The following is an 18,313-nucleotide window of genomic DNA, read 5'->3' as shown; positions in this document are numbered from 1 at the left end:
TGAAAATTCAATATAATTGTCAGTATGACTGTTTTTAATATTTATATTAGAATATGAAATGTATATGAAATGAGATTCATCTGATGTCCATCATCATGTTGTTTATGTTTTAGGATATATTTTGCTATGAAATATTCTTTGACATCCATCGATTTCGACAAGCAGAACATGGCGATCGTGATAAATCCGATACGTGACTGCACCCCATTCAGTGTTTACGAGGTAACGCATATGTAAACAGTAGCCAATAGTCTTCCAAATGTGTTTCATGTAATGTATAGTTCACGTGCATGGATCGGGTATAGCCACAATAGTTCAGTTGGAAAGATCAGGAACAATTATTATTTATATAATATAAAGCATATACGCTATTGTGCACGCCCAATACACCATTTCTCGTGTTAAAATATTACATTTGACCTGTTGAAATAGTTTTAACCATACTTGAACATAATTCAAACATTGCCTAGACTTGTCAAGTCAAATATCTTCACCAAGTTTCATCAAGATGGAGTTGTAAATGCGGCAGAATGCTATAGATTACCTTTTTTATGTCATAAATGTAACACAATGGAACGAGGCAGTTTGCGCCTCGTGCGTTTTTAATGGCCGCAGCATTACACAATATTTCATTAACTAATTAAATATACAAAAGAGACATTACCTTACCTATCGTTTAATATAATTCAAATCCAAATGGATTTACATAAAAAGCAAGATAGACCATGCGATATTTTAGGAAGAACTCAACACGATTCAAAGGCCACTGTAATACGCTTTTTTTCTCGGCTACACTCCAGCTAAGAGTATGCTGCCAAATGTCCATGTCTCATCATGTAGTCTCCGACTTTAAAATAAAAAGTAAATGTGAAGTACACAACAATGCTAAACCTACGACACGCACAAGTGCATATTGAAAAGGCATGGCAAGTGTCCATACATAAATTGCGATTTTAAATATTAAATGATGTTGAATTTTTTGTTGAGAGCATTCCATAGCACATACTTAAACCCATATGACACATGTTTTGCGTTTTAACATAGTGTTTCTTGCATATTTTCATATTCCCTTGCATATGGCACATTTTTGTTAAAGTTTTGCTGTTAATTCTGTAAATTGTGCCACTGGATTCAAAATTTTCCAACCCAAGATATTTTGGTCGAAAGAAGATGATTATGAAGCGTAAAGGTCCTTAAAGAGTTAAAGCTAGTGTGTTAAATATCTGTTCCAAAATACAAATAAAAAATAAAAATATAACAAAAAAAAAACATGCTCATGGGGTTTATACCTAAAATGGTATTTTAGGTATAAACCTCTTTAAATGGTGAAATAACCGTTATAAAAAGATATAAAATGAAAAAAAATATAGCGTTATTTTTTAATGTATTTCTATGAACAAAGGGAATGCTAAAAATGCTGTACATATTCATTTTTTTACCAAACTTGCTGGACGGCTCAGTTTCATGATCGATGCAACGCTACACGGTTATCCATTTTTGATTTGGCCTTAAGTCTCAAGGAAATGTAGCCCTTGTTCGACCAAAAAAAGGTGTTGGTATTTTCTTAAATACAACCTGTGTACGTCTGTCAGTCTGTCAGTTTCTACGCAAAACTGGATCATGTGACACCTCAGTGAGTTTTCAAAATGATTGAAGAAACTTGCTAAACTTGACGATATGACGACTATATATGACGTTTTATTTTTCAAAGGTCACTTATACGTATAGATAAAAACGCTTACTCGAATGGTATCTAAGATACGATTGAAAACGTTCTGCCCAATCCGTCAACAAAAGTTAAAAAACTCGAAAACAACATTCATTTAAGACAATATACTTTATATAAACATTAATAGTCATTATATGGATAGGAATTGCTTTCGACTTCTCCAGTGCCACGAGTCACACATAGAGTAATGCTGCATGCAGCAACATATAAAACGGTGCACCATATACAATAAAATATTTAGATTAAACTTGCAAAATATATAACGAGTATTGTATGGTTAATGGGCAACATTTTAACGAACGACGACCATGGGTTACAATAAATGAAAAGACAAATAATATCTAAATACAAGTGGCATTTAGTGTAGGTTTCATTACAAATTTTTATGTGTAAAAATAACGCTGCAATGAATGCAGATCCAGTAGTGATATCCCGTATTGATTGAACTAGCGTCAAATTTTAAAATAGTAAGTAACTAATGGTATTACAATAACATGTCCTTGTAAATAATTTAAGCAGTCACATGTATCCCATTGTTTCCATTATGTGTGATCAATAGTTTAATTTATGTTTTGTAGAATCATGTCATTATTGCCTATTCATCTGCATTGTCGTGGTTCACGTTATCTGAAGTGTTCAATTACCATACTACTTTTTTGAACATTGGTGAAGTCACTAGTTTAGCCATTTATGATAACAGAGGTCATCTTCGTATGATTGGTAAGAAACATTTAAGATATAAAAACACGTTGAAGTTGTATCATTAAGTCAATCTTTACGCCCCCACTATGCTATTTTGAGTATTTATTTGCCTGACACGGCCACATTTTCAATATTCAATGTCGCGCGATGTTTAAATTGTTATTTATAATGAATAAGTGCGATACATGTACATCGGCCAAACCATCGATAGGCTCTAACGTAAACTATTTGTTCATGACTTACAAATGCCAAAACCTTCGAACAAGACGGATGTCCTTATCTAAACACCTTGATGGATGGTTTAAATGTAAACAGAACTTAAACATATCTTAACAAACCTCCATATATATAACCGTAGGTAATTCGGCGACAACAAAAACAGAAAATATGAAGTGTTCATTTAGACTTAACCTTTAGTTTGTTTGAAGATATTCAGTCATAGCTTATTATGTGCTATATCACATCAAACTTTTACGATGGACTTATTTTCAGTATTTTTTCACAGATGCATGTAAGGTCAATAACGGTGAATGTGACGGTATGTGTATTCCGATAGGAAGAAATCGTGTCTGTAGATGTGGTTATGGTTTTTCGATGGATGCAAATGGACGAACATGTTCATCAGGTTGTATTTTAATTTACGTGTTTGATCAAATTGGTATTGTCAATAGTACATTTTCTTCCACGGAAACCATTAAACATGCAAAAAACACCATATGAACACATACATATTTACATGTGTTTGTGTTGATGTTGCTGTGAAATTGGAGAAGAAAGAAAACATGGTAAATTTTTATGAAATCTTCTTGTTCAATTAAAAGAAATTACACACATGCATTCTCAGTAGCTTTCGATGATGACTTCATTATATAAATCATTGTTGTCTGTGCTTGTAATCTTTCATAAGCGTTATTGTTGCATTTTCTATAGATATGACACGTCGGTTTTTTACTGCTTAATCCTTATCGTCGACGTCATATTCGTTTAACGAAATAGTCATACGGCATAAACATTGAGAGAATTTACAATAAAGAAAGTAATCCTAATTTTAATATCGTTTGGTACAATTCATTTATAAGAACTCATGTCACAATTTGAAAACTTTTACATATTAATAGTATTTTCATTTCTAAAAAAAGTGTAACATAAGGTAACGGCAAATTATCTTCAGGTCCTACATACATAAATATCGCTTAAGGCGACTAGTGGTAATAGACTGTTAACAGATAAATATTTTGTTGTTTTTAAATACCATTTACATTTTAAATACAACTGTTATATATGAATGATGTTATTGAATAAGGAAAAACCATCCTTCGTTCATGAACACCAACAATAATGTAAACGACCTATATATTTTGTTTAAATATCTTATTAACGCCACACTCTAACGAAACGAAAGTTCAATGAGGTGGGCGGGAGAAGAGAGTCATCGAATAGTCAATATGATTATAGCACTGGTTGACGGGGCTTAATAGTCGTTAAATAATTTTGGTGTTATATAATCCATATTTTATATAAGTCATATGTGGTTCGCTCCTTCAAAATGTGCACTAGTCTCACATGAATTGTCTCTCATTATTACAGGCCCTGTCTATTTGAATTAATATTCCTATATTTAAATCGTTTTTAAACAATTTTCTATTCATTGTATCATGTACAAAGCCAGATCAATACCAAAAAAGATCTATCAACGCAATTGACTGATGCTTATGATATTGCATTTAAAAAAAAATGTTACTGACATATGTCTGGTTAATGATCTTCATATACTTTTTACAGAACCACTACTAGATAACTTCATAGTTGTATTGGAATTACATAGGTATACTCTGGAAAACAAAATATTTCAAATAAGTCTCGCCAATATAAATGCAAGCGCTTTCGTGGTCCCGACAAACATAGTCGATAGCATACAACATGTAGTATACGATGCAGTCAAGAAAAGGATAATATGGACAGATGGAGAAAGTTTTTGGTACAAGCAAATATCTCCTCTACCAAAAATAGGACAGTTTGGTAAGTGAAACAAACTTTTCTAGTATATAGCAAGTAAAAGTATATATATATTTTGTAGAGCAAGTAAAAGTATATATATATTTTTTAGCTGACCTGTTAATAAAGCGCGTTCTTGGTCATTCTCCTCCCAGTAACGACAGTCTCGCTTAAAACCGCTTCTCCTTATGTCATCTGTATTTAAACAAAACTAGACAGGACTTTTTTGTGCCATTAATGTTTGTCATCCATTTCAAAGAAAAAACAAATATATTTGACAATTTGCCACAACCAAAATCATTAAATAATAGATTCAGAAACCGACTGCTGGATAAATATAGCCCAACAAACATAGTGTACTGCATTTAAGAAGTTGGCAATTGTGGTGATTTGTCTGTTAGAGTATCTTGGTGTAAATTTGTTCCACTGTTAATGAAACCCATCATTCTTCATTAAAAAAATACATCAACAGCACCCACTTAAAATCCACAAGAAAACCATGCTTAACGTCAACAAGCAGTCATGGATCGATGCTCGTCCTTCTTCCCCTTCTTCGTGGATTGGTTATTGCTTGTAGTTGTAGATTTCTCTGAATCTTGCTTTGCTAAACATTATAGTTTTCAGATGGCTTCAAACCGCTGGTCATGTTGTGATAACATAATACAAACAACGATTTAGATCTAGGAACAAATATACCTACTGGTTAATATTAAGTTATGTGTGACAAGGTTCACAAACAATGGTTAGATGTATATAATCATACATGACCTGACACGTTTGGTTTTGGAAAGTATTAATGAATTGTTTAATTCAATTATACAAGATTAAATATAAAACGAACATTACTATAACATAATAAAGCAAACTATCTGATGATTGATATGGAGAAAAACATAGATTTAATATAAATGGTATCAGCCTTTTGGACTGATAACATTGGTGTGTTTTGTTAGCCACCTCACAGCACAGCAAATCAAAATTGTGAGAGAATGCATCTGAATATTAACAATATGTTCAATAACTGATTGAAATTTATTCCTAGTAATTGTATATTTCAAGAAAAAGCCATTCGAAGGCATACAACTAGGTTTCACTATTATTGTATTCGGTATCCACATGAAGTGCAACGGGATGTTTGCATGCAATATTGTATATTCGTGCTAAGTGTTAACACAAAACAAATAGAGCAACTAGACATATGTCCGAAGTACTGGGATGCCCCAACATCCCTTTTTGTCTTAAAAGTCTAAATATGTAAAATTCAAGCCATCTGAACATAATCATATCACACAGTGTTGAATTTGATATTCATGTATTTTATGCTAACCGGACTTTGGGCATGTCCGATTTATAAAGATTCACAAAAAATAATCAGATTCAAATGACGTTTATAGTTTTATCTTCATTACACTACATTTTTTAATAATGCGCGACACATTTTAAACATGTATTTTGTTGAAGTACCTTATCCTCGGTTATGTCGGAAGTACTGTCGTTGAAAATTTAATAACAATATCAAGTTGCGCACGTGTTTTTAAATGTTAAATCAGTTCAGCAGCAATATTTGGAACGTTAAGCGTGGCGACACATATATAAAATGTGTATTTTAAGGACAATACCTCCGGTTATGTAAAATTGAACTCGACCTATATACCAGATGCAAACCATTGTTATTCGGCGTTGTTTTACTTGTTGTTACTTTTTCGAAATAGATTAGTATTCGAAACACGTACATTATAGGACATTGAAAAATATTAAAATATTTGAACAGACCCATGAATTATCAATTGTAAGGTTTGCCCATATTTGTATAAAGTTAAGAATAGTTGTATCAGTAAAAATATATTTTTCTTAAGTTTGAATTACATCTTCGAATCTCAGCTTCAACATTGTTATTACATATTTATTTGTGGCAAACTTGAGAGCGCTTGCGTTTAAGCTTGACTTTTAAATATGTGCGATACAATTAAAATTGTTTGGTATATGTGTCGTTAACAGATCATACACATGTGTTTGCTCAAAGTTTGTATATATGTTTGTGTTCTAAAAAACTTATTTAAACGTATAAGTACTTTAATACAATATTTGGATTTTCTGTTCTTCCTCCGAAAAATTTCAAGGATATTCTATCTAATCTTAACGTAAAAGGAAGAATTTACCCAACTATTAAGGATTCTCTTACATGCCTGGTTGTCAATCTACAATTTTATTTCCCCATATAGTATTCGAACACTACAGAAATGACGGGAGGAAACACAACGTCTTGTTTACACTTATTTGTATTGTAATGCCATTTGATGTTTAATTCACTACACTATGTTATTCGGATTTGCTAGGATAGATAAAAAACGTTAAACACTTTAACTGCGTGCTGTATTCGAATCTGGGAAAATTAAGAATATAATCACTAATGGAGGTTTTTGCTTAAAAATCTCAAATGACGTTAAGTTAAACCGAATTTTTGTTTGTGTATGCAAGAAACTCGAAATACGTCCGAAATGACGATCATTCACACAAGTAGGCGACATTATAAGAACATCATTGAGTGTATGAAACTCAAGAATGGTTGAACTTTTCAGCAACATGTTTAGCCGAGAAGCAGTTGCTGTGCATGTAAAACATCGCGCCTCGAAATAATCATTGGAAGAACATATTACACTTGAAGATATTCCTGAGTAAAAAAACCCTAATAAAAATGATATTGAAATTGAAATACTGACTTTTACCTTGTGAGATGTATATCTTTTCTCGCGACTTATCGTCTGGACTTCGTTATAGTTAATCAAAGCGATTGGAAAACATGTATTATTGTGACCTTGGCCTTTACTCAGTAGTATGACGCTTTACGAAACCACTTACCTACAATATCATTTTCGTTATTAAAAGAAGGGGAAAGAAAACGAACGACAAATTAACACACTTTGAATTTGTAAGTGTACATAAAGAAACCAATTTTTCTCAATGACCAGTTTAAGCATGATAATAACACTTTACCGCGTCCGAAAAATTACATGGGTTTCATTTGGCCAAAGCACGATAACCTTTTTATCAAAATGCACTTTTTATAATTCATTGTAGTACGTCTGTATAAGCAACAGTTGAGTGTTTACTATCAATAGTCCCCGCAAACGCTTCCAATGAAGATGTAATTCTGAGTAGATATGACATTTTAATTTAAATGGTTGCGGATTTGATCAATATTATTATTATTTTACAATTAAATATAATCAACATGTATATGTTTTATTGTTTAAGGTATCTATACAGATCGATTTATAGACACATTTGACATGGATTATAGTACGGGCAATATTTACTATGCTTACAAAGTTAATGCGAAACAAAGTATTGGAGTAATGTCCCCAGATGGGCTCAATAGAACATTGATACAACTTGGCACGGATATCGTTGGGGAAATTGCTTTAGATCCTGCTTCGGGGTATGTATTGTTTATAAATCTGTATGGTTTGCTTGTTGCGATCAATAGTATCACTTACAATATACAGCTGCGTTGGTGGATACTACCTTTGTCTATGTCTAAATTTGATGATATTGCGGTACACCGTACGTTCCCGATATTAACCGTATTCAAACCATGGATTTTAAAACTATTCAGGTTGATTTTTTGGATTGACAGCAGCCTCCCTATTGTTTCTATGACACGTTCTATCAAACGAATGAACATGGATGGAACGACTAAAATCACCCTTGTCAGCCACAATGCAAACGAAAACAACATGTGTCTGACTTGTTCGAATCGACTAACCATAGATAAAATGAGTGAGTGTTAATCATGTCTGAGTTGTATTAATCAAACCATTCATGAAAAGCTTATACATTTAAATAATACACCATTTTCAAGTACACATGTTTCTGAAGAAGATTTTCAAGCACAATATATGTTCCTTCTTTGTTCATTTTGATTGATTGTCTTAATAAAGGTATATATATATATATATATATATTTGTGTGTGTGTCTGTATGTATATATATATATATATATACAATACACACACACATATATATATATATATATATATATACCTTTATTAAGCCAATCAATCGAAATGAATATATATGTGTGCGTATTGTATATATTTATATATACACAATACACAAAAGTAAAGTAAAGAAATGGCCAATAGAGGAATGCAGTAAGTAAACAATAAACTGTATTTTGTATTCGTTGAACGAATTGTCATGAATGAAAACAACTAAAACACTATGGACTTGCTAAAGTTGTTTAAAGTTCTTTAACTTTTTTAGTATATACTTAAACAAATATACATCACATTGGTAATTATTATTTTTCAGGCAAAACAATATATGCACTTTACTCGGGAAGCATATACCGGTGTGAATATGAGCCCAATACGTGTGTATGGTTCTATACAGTTGGAGGTTGGGTAGAAGATCTGATAGTCGTTGGCGAATATCTCTATTACTCACACCGGGATCAATTGTATGTATTTGTGTATAAGTTCCATTTTATGAAACAAGTTCACAAACTCTTAGTTTATACCAAATATCTTCTGCTAGAGGTAAGATATGGTGTCATATTACCATCTGGGTGGCAACAGAAGCTTCGCGAAACATTCAAGTCTAATACTTCTTGAAATTGCAAACGAATCTCTAAAGTGTTACTACATATTTCTTGCGTTATTTATCCGATACATTAAGTACAAGTTTGCGAAACGTGTTATGTTAGATAGTGTATTATTAAACTAAATTGCCTAAAAAAAACCCAGAGACGAAAGTACATGGTGTTGTTTCTAGGTCTCCAAATAATGGAGAAACACGTGATTTGTATTATCAACATCATCTGCTTACATACATAATGAAACGTTGGCATGCCTGTTACCATTTTAATTTTTAACAGGTCTAACCAAAGCAAATTTAAACTTGACAAGGCAATATTCATTTTAATAATATATTTAAAAAACGATTTCTTTTATCATATCATAATAACGATATAAAACTAGATATTTCCTCAATTTGTACGAACATCATCATTTTATTTAAGTGACAAGTCGATTCTGAACACGTTTATGTTCCTGTTGCCACTTCAGGTTCGCAAACACTTTGTATTCGCTATACGATTCGTGTTGCCACACTAGTACGATAGTTCTTTGTTTAGTACTGTGACGTTTGCGAATGCCTGCGTAATACGTAACTTGTACGCAAAGATTAAGACAAAATGATCGTGATATTGCTTTCGTGCTACCAGGTTGTTTTGTATTATAATGCGAAAATAAATGTGGACGTGTAGTATAATACGTAAACACTTGTCACGCATTTAATAATACGATAATTATCTTACAACCCGAACGATAACACTTCGTTGTAACCACTTAAGATTGTAGTATTTGAATTATGTGGTACATTTAGTGCAGATTTATGTAAAGCACTGAACAATGCAAAGGACACGAACTCGCGAAAATTAGTAAGAAACAAGATTACTAGCATGATATTTAAGTTGATAATGCTAATATAATCGCTAACATATGCGTGTATAGTATGGCAGTTCTATGCAACCATGATAAGATACAACTATAGCATTATTGCAATAAAAAGAAAATATTGCTAATTTAATTCCATATTCCGTAAAGTTCACATTCACAGCGATTTATATACATTTAAAAGCAAGAAGCATGCGTTTGCAGCTGTTGCCTCATTTAATTATTTTAATATTAGTGTGTGTTTATTTAGCTATCTAACAAAGCATCATAAACAAAACAAGTTGGAGATTTCGCATATTGCTGCAAATCCAGATAGGATTTCATTTGGTATTTTTGCAGACATCATTTCAAATGACGGTAAGTGAATTTGCTTAGTCATTATAAAAATCGTCAAAAGGCCGACGTGTATTTTATAACAAAACATTAACTTATGATTTTTTGATTTGTATACAAGTATTGTCAGTATTAACATGGCCATGTAAGGTTACAGGGTTTTGCCTGTTATTTAATTACACTCATTATTCTATACAATAATATACATATTTTAATGTTTTATTGTACTCAATTTAAGACTCAAACAGTATACATGTGATTGAAGACTGGTATCATGTTTTAATAATATTAATTGAGTACGCAATGTGCATATCAGGTCCGACGACCAAGTGCAGTAGTAACAATGGGCGGGGAGAATGCAGCACATTCTGTCACCCAATACCAAATGGTTATACCTGCGGGTGTCAGGATGGGGATCAATTGATGACAGACAACAAGACGTGTAAACTTGGTAATATGATTATGTCATACTATAAAAATATCAGTAACACTAATAAATCGCCGGGATAACAGCGCGCTTTATAAATTTGAATAAACTAATAAGAAGTATACACTTTAAAATATGCTAGCTCGTCATCAACAGGAACAGCCAGACGTAATATATATATTTGATCAGATTATGTGACATACAGTGCCCCACACATCTATGTTCCGAACTGTCTCCCTAGTGTTGACCACAAATATTGTTTCTCATTATCGGGACATATTAAAACTTGGTTCCTAAGTCATCTTGTTATAATAAAATGCACAATAGTATTCCTTGATTTTATTCCATTGTGCTCAATAAGTTACAGTTCTGATGCTGTAGTAGATATAGTATAATAACGTTGATATATTTAATGCAGATTTTGTGGAATCTGATGATATGAGGTGAAAGTTATTTAACACTTCATTAAAAAAACATAAAGGTTAACGAATCTTCCGCAAAATACAAGTTTCGTTTAAGTTAATAAAACGTGTCATACATCATAAATAAATACAATGAAAGCTTGGTTAGGACTCTGACGTGAACAAAGGATGACACTTTGATAAAATTCAGAGTACCATAATCTCACGAAGCCTCTCGTTATTGCGCTGCAATACGCCTGAGCTTTAAATGAACATCATGATAACAATCTCAAATTCAGAACCTTTTATTTTTCAATTTATAATATAACAACAACATATTCGCTACACAATTTCTCATAGTTGTGTTGCTTTATCTCAATTTATATTACTTTCAATTAGTATTATTAATGGCAAATCAACCATTGCAGCATTTGTGGATTCTTCTGCAGGCCCTAGACCTTCGGATAACAAAACTGTAGAATCGGATGAATACACATTCACTGTAGCCTCATTCACGTCAAAAGCGTATCCTGCTTTCAAAACAGAGGTCTCAGACACTGGTTCATCATCGAAGTTGCTTTACATCGTCGCTAGTGTGGGCGCCGTTATTGCAATTCTTGTTGCAGCTATTAGTATTGTCATCATTTACAAGAAGTTAGTATGCAAACATATGTGTATATACATTCGTGTCGTGCTTATACAAATTATTATTATTAAATTATATATAGGTTTATGTATTTTTATATTCAAAAAGCGTTTGTTCATATTTTTATCGGAACAAAACGTCATCAAATACCGTGTAAACACTATATAAGGGCAGACATTATTTCATGTAATTTCCATATCAGAATGATAAATACGGGATGTTTACTTTTGTTTAATAATGAAGATGATAATTGTCAAAAATGATAAGGGGCAAGTTCGTTTGTATAGAACAATATGTTATATTAATATATATCGTTTCTAAATGTGCGGTTTCAACGTTTTGACTAAAACAAAAAATTGAACCTGTTTAGACAATGCCCAAAATTGAACGTTTTGTTGACAAATTACAGGATTGTTCAATGTAAATATCATGCTTGTGATAAATAGTTCCAGTCTCTGACTAAGAATGTACCGTATGAAAGCTTGTGTGGAACTTACAAGGCTAAGATGCTAAATAATTATCGTTAGTCGGTCCGCGAAAAAGTCTACTTATTAAATATGGTTGTATATTTCATTACTTATGCAATCGTTACGGCGACGTAGGTGTAGGATTTGAGAACTTAAGAATGCATTTGCACTATTAACTTGCGTCCAAAGCACATATATAATCGGGACAATAGTCACTTCCGGCTATTATTTGTGAAAACAAAAATATTCAGCTTTTCGAGCATTTGAAGGGACACTTCGATTTTGTTTTTTACTTAAATATATACATTCATCACATACATTTTGGTCATCTAATCAGCCGGTGTCATTCTTTGCACCTATACTTATTTCTTCACTTAAAATCTGTAGAATTTGAATGCTGTTGACACATGACAAATGCATTTCGTAAAAAAAGTGTTTTTTTTTCTAAACTTTTAAACATGATTAAGATATAAAAACACTCCGACAGCTTTAGTATTATTATATTCTCATGTGCGCTCAAAATCATTTGCGTAAATGATGTTGTAAAATGTAATGAACGTACATAATGCGAATAAGTCCATGAATATCTTGTGTGTTTATAGTTAAAATATTATTTGACAGCATTGTGTACATTCGACATTGTTCACAGCTCACGTATTAGATCATTCAACATGATATAAGAGCCCTATACTCGCCCACATATGTAAGTGACGCAGCGCTGTTAAATTACCTAATTGTTTGAAACAATGCATATTCATTTTTTTACATAAAAATACAAAGTTATAATATTGCATAAATGAAAAAGTCAATACAGTATGTTCAAATCCAAATCTTTTGTTGAAAATATCACTTCAAAGGAATACGAACTTACGCCTACAAAATAGTCTTCTTCAATGAGACTTATTTTCGTTATCGATATGACGATCGGAATGGCGTTACTAAATGTACGGTTAATTTGACATAACGATTTTACTACAACAGCTGAAAGTCTCCCACAGAAAAAAAAGGTTGCATTATAATATTGATAGTTTTTACTTTTTAATGAGCTTTAAAAACAAATTATGTCCCAATAAACCATTTAATACATAGTTTCATAAACAAAAACATATTTTTTGGTAAATAAACATCCCATTGACCTTCTATATACCAATTGAACGCATCGTACGAAATAAATATAAACAGACTGTTGATTTTTTCTTTTCAAAAATAAAACCATGTATATTCGAAGATGACATCATCAATTAAACGCGTGTTAACTGTATAAGCATTATAAAACATTTTTACTCCATGGTTATGAAATTCATAAACTTTGTAGAAAACCAAAAAATGGTATTAAATTAAATTTTAAACAAAAGAGTCTTGAGGACAAAATTGTTCGTTTTCAATTTTCAAATCAATTCATATAAAGCGAGCTTTGGTGAGCTTACAAATCGATTATTCTTTAAGCGTAGTGGGCCTTGTACAAACCATCTCATTTACATAATATTTATCAAAGAATGATTTCCGATCAAATTGTTTACCTGCAGAAGAAGAGCTAACGTGCAGCTTCATTTTGGAGCGCGATATGTTCAGAGGGAGCCAACCGGTGACCCTGCTAACGTTGTCAATACAAGCACACACAACATCGTAGACTCAAACATCAACCTGGCCATCATAGATCCCATTCTTGATCAGAACCGCGATGTGGACATCCCATTGGTACGTGAAAATACCTAAACACCGGTGTGTTTTTAAACTCTCGGCGATAAAGATACATGTATTAACAAATGATGGTGTAGATCTACAATCATTATAGAGACAACTTTGATAGCATATAACCTCATAACAAAAATACATTTCATGGCTAACATAATATGTTTACAGGTGCCCGTTAACCCTTACCTTGAGCTGGAAGATGGGGATACGTACGACTGCATATCTGAGGGCGGTCTGCAACTCAATAGGGCACTTCCGCCGCTTCCAGACGACACAAGAAGACCACTCAGGGGAAGTGTAGATGGTGGGTATATAACACCGATGAACACATTTATACCCAGGAGTGCATCAATGAAATGGTGAACAAAGAACAGCCATTTTAATGTTAAATTCATAAGCAAACATTGCAATCATATAATGTAATTATGTATCAGTACGATCTTGCTCACAGCCTTATTATACTTTTAAATGTATATCCACACGCTTATGCATATTTTATATTTTAAGAACTTAATTTGTTTGTAAATTCTCTTAAATTGGAGATATTTTAGAGACTACTTGTACATCATACTGTTCAAAGATTTAAAATACTAACTGATAGCTAAAATCATTTATGATGAGCCAACGCATATTTATATTGTTTTGTAAACTATGTATTATCTGCTGCCGTTAGTGGCATTGAAATTAACTTATATTATCGATTAACGTATTCATTTTTAGTTAACTTTTTCCTTATTGTACTTAGCGTTACATTTATTTTGAGCTCGTTATTATTACTCTTTACCCCCTTTAACGTGTGTAATATTATATTCGTTTCACATTCTCACTTAACTTTAAGTATGATGTAATCTTATTTACTATGTACCACTAATTTTCAGAATCTAGGAATTTGTTGACGAACCGCATGTTTCTCTTGTCGATGTTTAGGTATTTAAATATATATTCGCGAGTAAAGGATGCTTACGTGTACATGAGGATTTGTAATAGTGATATTATTACATAACAAATGACGACTTGTGATTTAATAACTACATTTGATTTGATTTGATTAAAATATACCATTTTATTTAAAAAAAATGTGCAATGATTCTTGAATGAAACAAAATGTTCTAATTACATTCTCTATGTGTTTTAATGTGTTATCGACTTTTCGATAATTATTCTTGTGTGAATTTAATTATTTATAAGTTTCTCTTCTTTGATAAAAAAGTGTATTGTCTATTTTTTGTCTTAGAGGTTTATATGATATATTCATTAGAATTTATTAATATGATATAAAGCTTATTTTGCATGAATTAAGGGATATACATTGCTAGGAATTATCGTGCATCATGTAGACTTTAAGTTTTTGCTGGGGTATAGTTTAATATAAAAGTCTAGTGCTTATTTTTACTCAAAGAGACATAAATTATTGTATTACAGACATATGTGATCGTTGTATCGATAGTTATCCTACGGTAATATTTAAATATATGCGACGTCTACACTTGCTTGGAAGTTATTATGCGTTGCATACAATACAATACATAGTTCTTGTTTGCTTTAATGGAATAACATGTTTTTTTCAATGATTTCATGAATGTGATATTTAATGGAGCAGCGTTTTTATACAAGTGTTTTGCTTTGCTAACATTTAATGAATGAACACCAATGCGGTTCAGTTTGTTAACGGTTAAAGCACTCATATTTGCGAAGTTTGCTTTCGTCCAACTAAATATTTTGACTCATGATTTGTAGAACTTTTTTAGATTTTAACTTAAATTGTCTGTACGTTTAGTGTTTTTAATTTTGCAATCCTAGCATATGTATTAACGCCATAAAGTAGTTATTTTTGACGGAAACAGTTTTCAGTTTGTTGGACTGTAATGTTTATGTATGCATGAGTACGTTTTATTGTATTGCACATAGAGCATCATATTCTAGAGAAGGAAAACATATGTTGTGTAATGTTTTTTTTGTGTTTTATGAATAATTTAAGCTTCTAGTATATTCAGAAACTTCTGCATGTATTTTGCACAGTTAAACATATATGTGTATGTACTGCAAAATGTAATATTTACATGAAAGAGGCCCATTCACACCGATTTGAAGGATAACACAGATATTGTTTATTTGGTAGAGATTGTTACAATGACTGTGATACTATGAACATCATGATGCTATAGTAGAGCAATGAAAGACAAGGACCGAGTGAAACAGAACGTTGGTTCGATTATAGTCACCGACCAAAAGATTTGGAAAGGAGGAAGAATTCCGATCTGCAATAGAATTAGTAGTAGAACTGCATTGAAAACACCGAACACTAGGGCGGCCATTAGCGCAAATTGTTATGCCTCTGTGTTGTTCTTGCTAAATTATGTTCACAAATAGCCGTTAGCATATACCCTAGCATTTGATAAAAACTAGTTTGATTTTTTAGAGGGAGATGTAGAAGAGGAGAAAGAAGGTTACTGCATCGGTAGAGTCGGGCGTTGCACAGAAGAATATGATGATGACACAGAATGAACTTTTTTGATAAGTTTATAGAATAATTATACTGTGTTTTTTTATTATATGTATATAAATTATTTTAACCCTGACCAACATGAATATTTAATCGCAAGCAAATACGTTCGTTATACGAAACAATGCCTGTTTCGAACAGTTATTGCACAACCGATCAACAATCTTTGTGTCTGTCACAAAAGCTCATCCTCAGAAATGATGGTGGGTTTATTCCTTAAACTGAGATACGCTAGCAAATGAATGCCGGATGACCATGTCCCTTGAGAACTTTATCAACGCCATGCTTGGTTGTGGTCTGTTTACAACCCTTTCTCGAACAGATTACCTTTTTTAAGTTGCCAGTAAACTGTGCAGCCTTGATAGGGTAGTTTCTAAATTTGAACACAAAAAACAAACTGATCTTTTATAGCAAATTTTGCACGTTTTAAACCTATTTATTTTATCTCGATTGCATTAAAGTACTTACGACTTATTTGTAACGCCCCGAGTCCATTTTCTGGGCTAAACAAAAGTACTTAGAATCTTTGTGGGTGAACGCTCCCACAGTGGGGATCGAAGCCTCGACCTCCAAATTTCTAGGCAGACACCATACCCATTACACAACGGCGACTTATTTAGCAGCCGAGTCTAACATTTTAAGAACGTAACAACCACAAGGTCAAACATACCACTATACAGAAACCCGATGTTAATTATTATACTTATCGACAATAGTCCATTCAATATGAAACACGATACGAATTACTAGAAAAGTTGTGACTGGTCTTCATAAGTAACATTTAATTGCACAAAATGGAACATGATTTAATAGTGTTGTGTTGACATTATGTAGATTTGTTATTTGTATATTTGTACACGTATTATCTTCCTTGTCAGTCTTACTTTTTCTATAAAAATGTAATACATCTTGTTTTATTATTTTGTATATACATTGCATAATAATATCTAACTCTTAATATGAAAAAAAAATTCTTACTGATGTGAATGGTAATGTGAAAATGATTGCATGTATTTAATCCTAGGTCAACTGAAACGAATGTACATTTACTATTTTTACACTCAAAGTGGCATAACACATGTCATGCACTGTCTTTACACGGTAAGTTGCATCGTTCAAATATCACTAATTATGCCGTTTAAAAACTCCATACCTTTAATGTGAAAAAGCTATCGACTTGAAAAACAGATCAACTGTTGCTTAGTTACTTATTTTACCTTTTTTCTAAAGTCATGCTCTGCGATTTCGCATTGTCAGCTGAAATTGTATATTGCTACCTTAGTTGTGAATTCGTGCTTGAGTTTGTGTTGTGCCATTCGATACGCTTATTTGCGTTTATCAAATATCGTATTGTTTAGTATATTATATTCATTGATTTATCTTTTTTTTGTGAGTGCTTTTTTTAGAGTCTATGACTATGTTATGCATGTGCAATATTATCTCTGAGCCATTCAATTTATATTTATCAACCACATATTTGATTTAATGATTGTGATACTGTTCTTGATTTAATTGTGTCTTGGAGGGATCAGCGTATTTTGTTTTATTTAAAAAAAAACCGGCGCAATATATTCCGATAACCAGGACTCGTATTTGGTTACTGTTCGAGATATATTCTACCAGACGCAAGTTCGTTCTTGTTATTTAAGTTTTTGTTAAAATATTTGATAACACTCCTTAATATTATATTCTGATTCTGATTATACTTTCTTCAAATATATCTTCTCTTTGAATTTGATTTTTTGTTTATGAGTGACCGTTGTGAGTATTTAGTCGATTTACTTAAGTTGAATATAAACATTAAACGCACACGACGTGGATATAGTGGGTAGATTGGAACAGTGCGCTCCGTATGTATTACGTCGATTTGAAAATGTATAGTAAAAGCTGTACAATGGCTTTTACGACATGACCATTGCATCGGCTACAACATTCTTCCGGTACTGAAAGTAGACC

At 32.2% G+C, this 18,313-nt stretch overlaps 1 protein-coding gene across 3 annotated transcripts in view; it reads left to right on the top strand.

Annotated features, from left to right (window-relative positions):
- The window catches only part of LOC127849585 (low-density lipoprotein receptor-related protein 6-like), a 56,167-nt gene extending 38,077 nt beyond the window's left edge, over positions 1-18,090 (top strand). The window contains exons 10-22 of one of the 3 annotated variants that reach the window (XM_052382308.1): positions 114-222; positions 2,308-2,449; positions 2,937-3,056; positions 4,214-4,450; positions 7,682-7,865; positions 8,064-8,206; positions 8,741-8,888; positions 10,136-10,242; positions 10,535-10,669; positions 11,475-11,700; positions 13,686-13,857; positions 14,023-14,158; positions 16,274-18,090. In XM_052382308.1, the coding sequence (XP_052238268.1) occupies positions 114-222; positions 2,308-2,449; positions 2,937-3,056; positions 4,214-4,450; positions 7,682-7,865; positions 8,064-8,206; positions 8,741-8,888; positions 10,136-10,242; positions 10,535-10,669; positions 11,475-11,700; positions 13,686-13,857; positions 14,023-14,158; positions 16,274-16,359 (1,945 nt within the window). In that variant the 3' untranslated portion in view covers positions 16,360-18,090. Of the gene's footprint in view, positions 1-113; positions 223-2,307; positions 2,450-2,936; positions 3,057-4,213; positions 4,451-7,681; positions 7,866-8,042; positions 8,207-8,740; positions 8,889-10,135; positions 10,243-10,534; positions 10,670-11,474; positions 11,701-13,685; positions 13,858-14,022; positions 14,159-16,273 lie in introns of all 3 variants that reach the window. The other 2 variants (XM_052382307.1, XM_052382306.1) reach the window with 2 other exon arrangements.
- The last annotated feature ends 223 nt before the right edge of the window (positions 18,091-18,313 follow it).

The sequence above is a fragment of the Dreissena polymorpha genome, chromosome 11 (assembly GCF_020536995.1).
Source record: "Dreissena polymorpha isolate Duluth1 chromosome 11, UMN_Dpol_1.0, whole genome shotgun sequence".
NCBI classification, from domain to species: domain Eukaryota; kingdom Metazoa; phylum Mollusca; class Bivalvia; order Myida; family Dreissenidae; genus Dreissena; species Dreissena polymorpha.
The sequence above is the reverse complement of the archived record's forward strand: the minus strand, read 5'-3'. Positions and strand labels throughout refer to the sequence as shown.